Consider the following 10,736-nt stretch of genomic DNA (forward strand, 5'->3'; position numbering starts at 1 on the left):
GTGTTTGTGGGGGGGGGTGTCTTTAAATGGCGCTCACACATACACACAAACTCACATCCTTAAAGATGCTTTAAATCCTTTCGTAAATCGCTGTTGTTTTTCTGCCTTCCCAAATACAAGTGCTGTTTCCACTAGCGGTAGCTAGCGGCTCTGGGTTGATTTGTACCACCTTACGAGGAAGTGAACGTTTCGCACGGAAGGGGAGGGGCCTGTGGCTGCAGCCAGCGGCTCCAGGAGGCTCCTAATAACAACATTGCCAGATTAGCTGGAACTTCTCTCTACAAGCCTTAACCCTTATTCGATCTAATAACGTCTCCGAGCTTTTTTTATATATATAGATAGATAGATAACATAGGAAGAGCAGCTCGGTCTTTTTCTAATGGAAGGAGCGGGAGGGGGGGTGGTAGATTCGGCAAGCTTTTAATATGCAATAACGACGGGGCTCCCTTCCTCGGCATGCAGATCACACCCCATAAAAAATTCAAATAGAAAGATCGTGGGGATTAACCATTCCCCACCAAAAAAAATCCTTCCTCCCCCCCCCCCCGAGTGCAAGAAATCCGTAGATGCTGTGATCACTAACATACGCTTGTGTGGGTCTAGGTCTGTTCTGTTTGCAGGCTACACAAACGCGCGACGGTTTGTGTTCCCTCGGCACCAGCAACTTGGCAGGGCAGGCTGGGCTGAAACAGGAAGAACTTTGTCCCTGTGATATTGTTGTTGGGGTTTTTTTTTCTTTTTCTTTTTCTTTTTAATACTAGTGGCGGTAGCACAATATCAACTGCAGGAAATTTTTTTGCTGCGGCTGCAGCTCTGAGCTTCCTGTATTGTGGAGGGGCTGGAAAGGGAGGTCTCGAGGCAGGCTGCAGCTTGCTGCATTAGACTTTATTTACATACACAAACCGGTCTGTGCAGAGCCTGTCTCCTGCAGCCTGTGCTGAGGTTTGCATGCCTGTGGAAGAATCCTGCTAGCCGAGGAAGAAAGAGCGCCCAGGGGGTGCGGAGAAAGCCGAGCAAAGGGCGGTAAGCACGGAGCGAGATGCGGAACTAGGCATGAGTTTCCACGCCCAGAGCAGCGCTTTGCTGAGGTCTTGGGGAGCTCAGCTGTGCTGGCTGCAGCGGCGTCCTTGGGCGAGCCCCCTCCGGTCTTGCTTGGGTGGTGCTCGGCCCCGGCCCATCGTGGACATGTCCTACTCCCGCCACTTTCTGGATTTCCACGGCTCGTCCATCCCCACCACCATGAAGAAGCTGGTGGTGACGAAGCTGAGCTCAAACTTCCGAGAGGCTGTGAGCCTACGACACGATGCGCCTGTGCCACTCCCGGGAGACGGCGATCTGCTTGTCAGAAACAGGTGAGATTTCGCTCCCCCCTCCCCCGCCTCATTTTCTCTCTCCCTTTTCGCCAACTCTTCTTTGCATCTTCTCCGTGGGTGTTTTTCGGGGGTGGGGTATGCGATCCCCCTTTCCTGCCCTACTGCTTATCCTAACTACTTCTCACACCCTTTTGGCCTCCTCTCCCGTGTGCACGCATTCACTTGATGTGATCCTATCAAATCGTACCAGCTGCCATCTGGCGACTGCTGATTTAATTTTATTGTTGTGAATGGCTTACACCATAATCCCGCGCGCGCACACACACCTCTGTGCAAATGATGAAACGTTTCCATTTGCTGAGAGGTAAAATGTGTATATTGCTTCGTGCTCCCCCTCCCTCTGCTCTCTCTTTTTTTTAAATGATGTGTTAAACTGAAAGGAATCACTGGGAGGAGGGACAGCAGGTATTACGAATGATACAAGCCTGAAAAGGGGTAATAGTTTCCCATCAAATCCACACCTTACATTTAAAGCACATTCAATGCGCATGGTTTCCCCCAGAGAACCCTGAAAACTATATTTTGTTAAAGAGGCTGGGAACTGTACCTCTGTTAGGGGGAAACTACAGTTCCCGGGATTCTTTGGGTGACGCCGTGTGTGTGGAACGTGCTTTAAATGTATCGTATGCATCTGAAAGTTGTATGCGACGAGAGAGTTCAGGAAGGGAGTTCAGCAACCAGGAAATGATTTCCAAGTCCCGCCCAGATTTCTGCCTGCAAATGTTTGTTCCATGTTCCTACAACTATCTGCGTGTGTGTGTGTTCGTGTTCGTTCGTGTGTTCTCATGAGCGAGCGCCCCTGACTTGTTCTCTGTGGATCTGCGAGGGCTATGTTTTATACAGCAAAACTGACTGAGCTGCGTAGATCTCCGTGTGTGATTAATACACAGCAATTGGGACGTTGTATATAGGTTATTTATAGTCATCTCGGGGAGGGGGGGTTGTGCGCGCGCATGTAACACACTCGAGACGTTGTTTAGAGCAAGTTATGTGTGCAACTCTGCCTGTTTCTCTCCACCCCCACCCCCACCCCCACCCCCGTCCTCCACGTCACTAACCTTAAGCAAGCCAGAAATCAACAGGAAAGCAGAGGGCCACAAATGACTGCCCACCCACCTCTCCCCGTCACTCTTGAGTGTCTTAACTCCGTGGCCCTCTTCCTCCTTTTACGACTAAAGCAAAGCAGAAGGCACAGACCGGAGGAGGGAAATGGGGATAAGCAGCTCCCCTCCCTGACCTCACAATGTTTACTTGGAAGTAAACCCCATTCATTTCAGTGACCTTTACTTCCAAGTAAGTCTGATCAGGATTGGTAGCCCTCGAGAAGGTGTAGCACTGTTTTCAGACGATTACTTTGCCAGGTTTGAGCTGCTTTTGCAATGCATCCAGGTCATGGATGAAGTAAAGACGTCACATTCTGCTTAAAGCAATATGCTGTAAATTGTGGGCTAGCTAGTAGCTAACTAGGACTTGAGTTCCCATTTTCTTCTGTGAGCTGCCCTCTCCATATACCTGAAAATGTGTAGAACAAAACCTCAACTTCAACCATCTTAGCAATCTTTATTATTTTTTATTATTATATTCCTGCTACTGCTGCTGACACCTTTCTAGATGATATAATATCTTAAAATCAAAGTGGGGATTTTAAAAGTGGAAAGCTTAAAAATCCATTGGAGAATGTGGAATTCTAACGGTGTGATTGTGAGTTTGGTGACTATGTGTTGGAGGAGGTTCAGGTAGACCTTAGATTCGTCCCTAACAATCAATTTTTTATATTTAGAAGTGATTACTTGGTGGCTAATCTATCATAAGTTGCATTTCAGTAAATTTAGCCCTGTTGGAACCAATAGAGCTAAAATAGATTAAGCACAAATACACAGAATTATGTGATTTGTGGATTACACACACACACACACACACACACACAATACACACAGTCTTCAGTATGAAAGACAGCGTATATTGTATCTGAACCCTAGCAAAATGTTCATGTTTTATGTAATGTACAACACCCACATTACAGGGAGAGATGTCCTCCCTGGTGTCAAAGGTTTGAATTGCTGCTGTCATCAGGACATAGTATTTTGGAGAGCAAAAATATGTGAAGCCTTAATAAAAAATCTCACTCATGCTGCAGTTAAATTCCTTTGGTTTGGGATATAGGAGGGGGGATCGGCTGGTTTAAAATGCTGCGTGAAGATAAAATATATCCTGGCCTCCCTGCTGCCTATCGGAAAATTGCTACGTCCTTGTTCTCGAATCTCCTCCCCCGCAACACTTTCTCCCTCCCCCATGAAATTTGAAAATTTATGCATGCAATTTATTTTGTTTTCAATGTAACTCTTTCCCCTCCTGCCCTTGATACTGGGTGGGCTCTCTGGGGACTGGAAAGATGTGCTCGTGCGTTCTCCGAAGTGGAGGCAAGGGGGGCTAGCAGCATCATTCACCCGGGGACTCAGGCAAAGAGAGTCCAAGGATCGTAACTCGTTTTTTAAAAAGCACTTTTTTTCCTTCTTTTTTCTTTAGTTTGTAAAAGGTGCGTGTGAGAAATCACAGGATTGGAGTTCGCAACTTTTGTGTCATGTGGATTTGCGTGAGATGTTCAGTTTTGTTGCTGGAGCTTCTCACCCAAGGCAGGAGAGTGCAAAATTAGTGCGGAATAAAGCGTGTTAAGAACAAACCTTTCTACCTAATGCCTGTGCCTACCTTGAAAGCTTACACGGGACTTTCTCTCTCTCTCCACGCCCAATACCTTGTACACACTGGGGGGGGGGGGAAGCGTAGTCACCTGGATTTGTCTAGCTTTGAAAATACTGCACACTTTATCTCAAACTGAAACAGAAAAGAAAATGAGCTACTGCGGTGGCTGGAGAATAAACATATTAGCCCCATAACTCCTATGAAAAGAGCAAATGGCACAATGCAGAATACTACCCCATTCTCCCAAGTAAAACAGACACACGCACATGTTGCCTTGGTGCAATTTAAGTTCGTTTAACTTCTTTCCTTCTTGTTTTAGGACAATATTTTGTTTAAGTTTCCCTCTCCCGTCCTTACCCCACCTCTCTCTGGAAAACAGCTCCCTCGCCTTTATTCTGATAATTTTCTGAACAGCCAAAAAAAATAAAAAAAAATCCACTCCAGCCTTTTATTCCGAGAGAAATGCGCTCAAACTGGGAATCGATTTGAAACATTAAACTTCTGATCATTTTGTGGGAGGTGTGATTGGGCGGTAAAAGAGGATTGAGGACCAGGAGTAATAAACAAACAAATAATTTTAAAGGGGGGGAATGTTTTTTAAGCCATTCATATATCTCCGTACCTTTGTCTGAGCTCCATCCCACCCCGAAAGGTATTTTCTGGGTTTCTTAGCTAATACGTGACCCAGGAAGTGAGGGTGTATGTGCGTGTTTTTCTTTAAAATAAAAAGTGGCAGGTCTCAGTGGGGGTTCTGTTTTCTGTTGAGAGGGAATATCATACAGAAAATTGGGTAGCAAAAGTGGGAAGCAAGACATGGGTTCGGGGAGGGAGTTTGGAGATAGGAAAAAAAAATAGGAATGTGGGGCGAAGTGTTCTCAGCGATTGCTCTTGTTTGGTCTGTGAGCTTTCCCCCCTTTTCCTGGCGTGCTCCTGGGTTGGGTGACTTTGTTGTGTCTGCCTGCTCAAGGTCCTCGCCCTACCCCCCCCCTCGGTCTCCTGACTTCTGCAAGTTGTTTTTGAGTAAACGAAGCCGCTTTCTAACCCCACTTTGAAGACGCTTCGCCCCCTCCCCCTTTTCTCCCTTCAAATCGAATGTGTTAGTATAAATAAAGCCGGGGCGAGTCAGCCTGCAATTATTATTGTGGGGTGGGGGCCTCGGGTGGGGGACGTCTCGCATCCGTATTAGTATTTGTATCGCTCCTCTCATTTTGCATATTTGCGAAAGGCTCGGGTCGCTTCCTAGGGAAATGCAAACCACAAAATTGGGAGGAGGGTAGCTAAGGCCCCCCCCCCCGGTGAAGGTCACGTACTTAACCGAGAGAACAATGACTGCGGGTTGCCAACTCTCCTCCTCCACGCAAGTTTGCAAGCTGATCTTGAACTTGCATCTTCCCTTGGAAGCCACCGACACACAGGCTGCAGCCCTTCCTAGTAAGCCCAAGGGATACTTTACAGCACAATCCTCCCCATCTCTTCCCAGAAGTAACCTCCGCTGAGTCCAATAGGATTTACTGCCAGTGCGTGTATTTCCCGCGAGTAAAACAGGTAGAGAGGATCCGGTCTGTACAAATCGCCAAATAACCCTGCACCGCTTCCCCCCCTTCCTTAGTGCAACTTTGTCCTGGGAATGGCAGGGAGGTCATTGATTTCTCCTTGAGAATACCTCATCAGATCTACTTTAAAAATTACAACATAGAGCAAAATCACACCACTTCCCCTTATTATCCACACCACTGCTGAAATAGGAACGTAGTCTCCCCCCCCCCGGCCTGGGATCCAGAATTGTATTTTAATACAGGAGGGGGGGTTAACAGAACTTGGAGGTGGTATTGATTAATAAGGAAAATGAACAGTGTTTCCACTACTTCGAAAAGAAAGATCTGGACTGGACAGGCGCCTTTTTCGAGCAGAGGCTGGGAAAAGATAGGGCTTGTTTTCTAAACGCAGCCCTTATCTTAAGAGTTCGATGGAGGAATGGTGGGAGAGAGGCTTCAGATGCATTTCGCAGAGAGGGGCGCAACTCTCTTTTGGAAGAAATGAATTTAAAAAAAAAAGTACGTTGTTTTCGCCCCCTTCCCTTTGCACAGCCTGCCAAGAGACTTTCTGCCTGCGACTTCCCAGCTGAGCCACGGAAGAGACGCGAGGAGCGCCAGGAGGATGCGAGGGGAGGGCGAACTGCAAGTGGCCATGTGCTGGCAGAGAGGGCAAAGCGGGAGGCGGAGGGGCCTGGGAGGGAGGGGGACCTCCCGCCGATCTCCCCGCCTTCCCTGAACCGACCCCAGGAGGACCCAGCCGGGCTCCGAGCTCCCGCTCTGCTAGGGGCCAAGGCTGGCATGCTCCCTTCTCGCTGGTGTGCCCAATAGATAGGCAACGTGGAGCTGGTCTGGAGCTGAGCCTCTCCCTTCTTGCACACGCACCCATTTGCAAGCAGGTGCTCAGCTGCAGTGCATTTGGGGTGGGAAAGATCACAGAGGTGAAGGGGCGTTTTCACCTGTTATTGTTAACAAGGTGCGACTGAGTTTTCCAGCCCCTTCGGCTACTTGCAGGTTGTTGGTGTTTTTTTTAAGCCACCCTGTTCATCCTTCTTACAGCCGCATGTCTTCATCTGCCCGCCCTTGCCAGCGATGTTTTAGTATACGACTTTTTGCAGCGAGGGGAAAGCTCGTGTCTCCAGGTGCGCTGCTTGGCTAAGCCGAAGTTGTGCATTTCTGCTGGCTGAGTCCAGTTGGAGCCCCGTCCTGCACCATTTTGCATGGGTGTGTGTGTGAAACACTGGCAAGTCCCGTTTGATTGCAACGAGTCTGGGTTGTTGCAAGTAAAGTGCAGCCTAAATCGGACCACAAAGCCCCGACTTTGCTCTGCAGTCACTTTTCTTGCACCGCTTGCGCGGGCTGTTGGAGCAAGCGCAAGCATTGCAGCGCCCCGGGACAGTGATGGGAAGGAGCGCAACAATTAGGATTGCCGAAGGAAGGCTGCAGGCAAGCCCCCCTCGCATGCTGCCTGTGTGACTTCGGGCGCTGGGGGGCGGGGAGAGGCAGGTTCTCCGTGCCGCCCAAGAGACACTGTGCGGGGATGGATGAATGAGGCCGATTGCGCGCCCAGCAGACTCTGGGTTAGCAGCCTCTCTGCCAGAACTAGTTGCGTGGGGTGTAATGCAAAAAGCAGGGAGTTGTCGTGTTGTGTCGGATCCCTTCCGACCTTGCTCCTTGGCTCTCTGATCTTTCCTTTCTCACGTCCTCAAGGCAACCTCAGCCCCTTTACCTTGCAATCTGCCCTCTCTTACGCTCCCCTTTCAGAATGGGAAATAGGAGTTATGTAAATTTTAACTGGATGTGGATGCCTTTGTTTTCTAAAAAAAAAGGGGGGTAGAAAAATGTGTTCCTTGCTACAGATGCAGACTGGATTAAATGAAGAATTGGGGAGACATACAGAAGACACAGCTCCCTCTGTGAATATGCATGTATTTCTGTATCTAGCTATCTGTATTGAACTCCGTACATTTTAATAAATGAAAGAGATTTTTCTTAGAGTTGGAAATGGCCAGTGCACTTCCTTCAGTTTTGTAGTTTCGCTGTGTGCCAGCTATTTCAAATTACCATAAATCCACAAACAGCTCTCTAGTTGCATTAAAATCAATTTTTCACATATTTTCACACTTCCACATAATTAAATGCCATAATTTGTTTATTTTTGGTTATAGAAGAGAAACAGTCACACTGCTGTTTATGACAGAATCGTATTTTTGTTTTCAGGTTTCTGTGGGGAAATTGGCTGCAAACTCTGTGTGCGTACAGATAACTTGTATTTCAGCATCACCACCCATCATTAAATTACTTGTGCCTTTTTAATACTTAGGTTCATTTTTACTCATTAGAGGTCAATAGTGCTCAAAAGTATTGTTGCATAATTTTAGTCCTTCAAGGTTGTTTTAAGGTGTTGTGAGTAATTTGTATACAGCAAAATATTTTAATAATGTGCAAATTAGTTGCATCAAAAGGCAAATTTGTTACAGACACTCCATCCATTTTCTTTAAATTTGCCTGCAGTAACACTTATGACCATCGACCTTGGAGAGGACATTGATACTTCATGTTATCATTAGTCACTTAAAATTGTTGTTATAATCTGAAATGTAAATTTATTGCCAGAGTCAACATATTTACTACGTTGCTCATATTTTATTATGCTGTATTTTTTTTAATAGAAAAAGCAGTTTTATTCCCTAGCTTATCAAAACTCATTTCTATTGTTCTTATTTTCATGAAACAGGCAAGGGGAAAATGCTTTGCATGTACAAAATATGTCAAATTATGTTATCGGTAAAGCTAAAACCAGATTAAAACAACCTTTCCATTTTCATTTTGCATAGAAGGAGTTCCCCCACCCCACCCCAACTCTTGAGATATTTGAATATAAGCAAAAGGTTTTTCTTATGAAGAAAAAAATTCCTTGTCAAAAAAGAGAGCCTAATACATTTTTGTTTGCTTCTAGATTTGTCGGCATTAATGCATCCGATATTAACTACTCAGCTGGCCGATATGACACGTCAGTTAAGCCCCCATTTGACGTAGGTTTTGAAGGAATTGGTGAAGTGGTAGCCTTGGGCCTAAGTGCCAGCGCTAGATACACAGTGGGCCAACCAGTGGCCTACATGAGGCCTGGTGCTTTTGCTGAATATACCATTGTTCCTGCCAAAGAAGCCATCCCGGTACCCTCTGTGAAACCTGAATTTCTTACACTACTGGTAAGTGGAACTACAGCATATATCAGCCTGAAGGAGCTTGGAGAACTGTCTGACGGGAAGACGGTTCTGGTGACAGCCGCAGCAGGAGGAACCGGTCAGTTTGCCGTGCAACTTTCCAAGAAGGCAAAATGCCATGTAATAGGAACATGCTCCAGTGATGAAAAATCTGGCTTTCTGAAATCCATAGGCTGTGACCACCCTATCAACTACAAAACTGAAAATGTTGCTGATGTCCTTAAGAAGGACTACCCGAAAGGTGTGGATGTGGTGTACGAATCTGTCGGCGGGCAGATGTTTGACTTGGCTGTCAGCTCCTTGGCTACCAAAGGGCGCCTGATAATTATTGGGTTTATCTCTGGCTACCAAACCCGTACTGGCCTTCAGCCTGGTCATGTGGAAATGTTGCCAGCAAAGCTGCTAAGGAAATCTGCCAGCATCCGGGGTTTCTTCTTAAACCATTACCTTTCTGAATACCAAACGGCTTTGAAACACTTGATCGAAATGTGTGAAAACAGAGAACTGGTTTGTGAGGTGGACCTTGGAGACATGTCTCCAGAGGGCAAATTTGCTGGCTTAGAGTCCGTATTCCACGCTATAGATTATATGTACATGGGGAAAAACATTGGAAAAATTGTAGTTGAATTACCTCACTCTGTCAACAGTAAGCTGTAAAAACAGAACAATGATATAAATCAAAAGAGGGAAAATGGGCACTTTATGCTTCACAATAACTATTTCTTTAAAGTTGCCAATGGGTAACATATTAAAAAATAGCATGTAGGGTTTCGTTAAAAATATTTGTTGAATTTAAGTGGCTTTGTGTTCTTTAAAAATGCCATGTGTCGTTGGCATTGCATTAAACAGTTCTGTGTTTTTTCTGGGAGTTTTGAGCGAACTTGTGATTAAACTTGCATTGGATTTGAATCTGGCCAACTATGAAATCTTCACCTACAGCTTTCCTCTAGAATTGAGTAAATAAAGGCATATTAATATTTTAAGTGAAATCAATAATATTATCGATTCTTCCTATGAAAAAGGATGGGTGCAATTCACCTGGACATTCTGCTTGAGCAATGGGAGTCACGCAAGAGTGCTTTTCAGTAGCACAGGGCAGCATCGTAGCGGATTGCTCTTGATATAATTTAAAAATGAGAAATTATCTTTTTTTTCAGTTGTGTTGGTTACGAAACCAATAATAAAATGCAGATTTATGTAACTCAAAAGATATATTTTACTAGTTACAAAAGTTCCAGCTTTTGTTTTTAAATGAAAGTTTGTTTTAATTTTATATAAGGTTTTATAGTTATGTTTTGAAATCTTCATGTTGTAATACCACTTGCTAACTATTATTTTGGCTATATTAACCCGTTAATTGGGTTAACTTTGGTATCATGCTACATTCTACCAATACTAAGACAATCTTAAGAACAGCTTTAACGAAGCCCCTCACCTTACAAGGGAAATGGTGACTAGATGGTTTGCTTATAATGGCCCCAGAAGACTGTGCTGAACTATGCAATAAGGTGAAGCCTTTGTAAGAATTTATATTTCAACCTTTGTAAGAATTTATATTGTTTTAAAGCATTAAAATCATTTTGACAAATTTTTTTTTACACTATGGTTCAGTTGTCCATTTATTCACTTCCGTTATTTTTTGTGCGACTTCAACTGCAATCCTGACGTCTGCTTACCATTGAGTAAGCCCTGCTGAATCGAATGGGACCCACTGTTAAGCAGACGAGCCATGTTTCTTAGTTGGCTTCAGATTGCCTTTGTTGTTTTGTGAGAAGGGGTTAATCTCTTTAAGATGAGCTTGAAGATGCAAAAGAGTGTTTACTGCTTCCAAAGACAATACACATGTGGAATAAACTGGTATTTTAAAATATGTAGCAATTCTCCACTTTCAGCTATCTGCTTTT

General features: G+C 45.1%; 1 protein-coding gene across 2 annotated transcripts; it reads left to right on the top strand.

Annotated features, from left to right (window-relative positions):
• Positions 1-795: 795 nt before the first annotated feature.
• ZADH2 (zinc binding alcohol dehydrogenase domain containing 2) lies at positions 796-10,430 on the top strand. Of its 2 annotated transcripts, none has more exons than XM_033154791.1 (2): positions 796-1,352; positions 8,565-10,430. In XM_033154791.1, the coding sequence occupies exons 1-2, from the start codon at positions 1,054-1,056 to the stop codon at positions 9,487-9,489; spliced, it is 1,224 nt and encodes a 407-aa protein (XP_033010682.1). In that variant the 5' UTR covers positions 796-1,053; the 3' UTR covers positions 9,490-10,430. The 2 variants fall into 2 exon arrangements, with proteins under 2 accessions (XP_033010682.1, XP_033010683.1); XM_033154792.1 differs by lacking the exon at positions 796-1,352 and adding an exon at positions 6,482-6,504.
• The last annotated feature ends 306 nt before the right edge of the window (positions 10,431-10,736 follow it).

This window comes from Lacerta agilis, chromosome 7, assembly GCF_009819535.1.
Source record: "Lacerta agilis isolate rLacAgi1 chromosome 7, rLacAgi1.pri, whole genome shotgun sequence".
Taxonomy (NCBI): Eukaryota; Metazoa; Chordata; class Lepidosauria; order Squamata; family Lacertidae; genus Lacerta; species Lacerta agilis.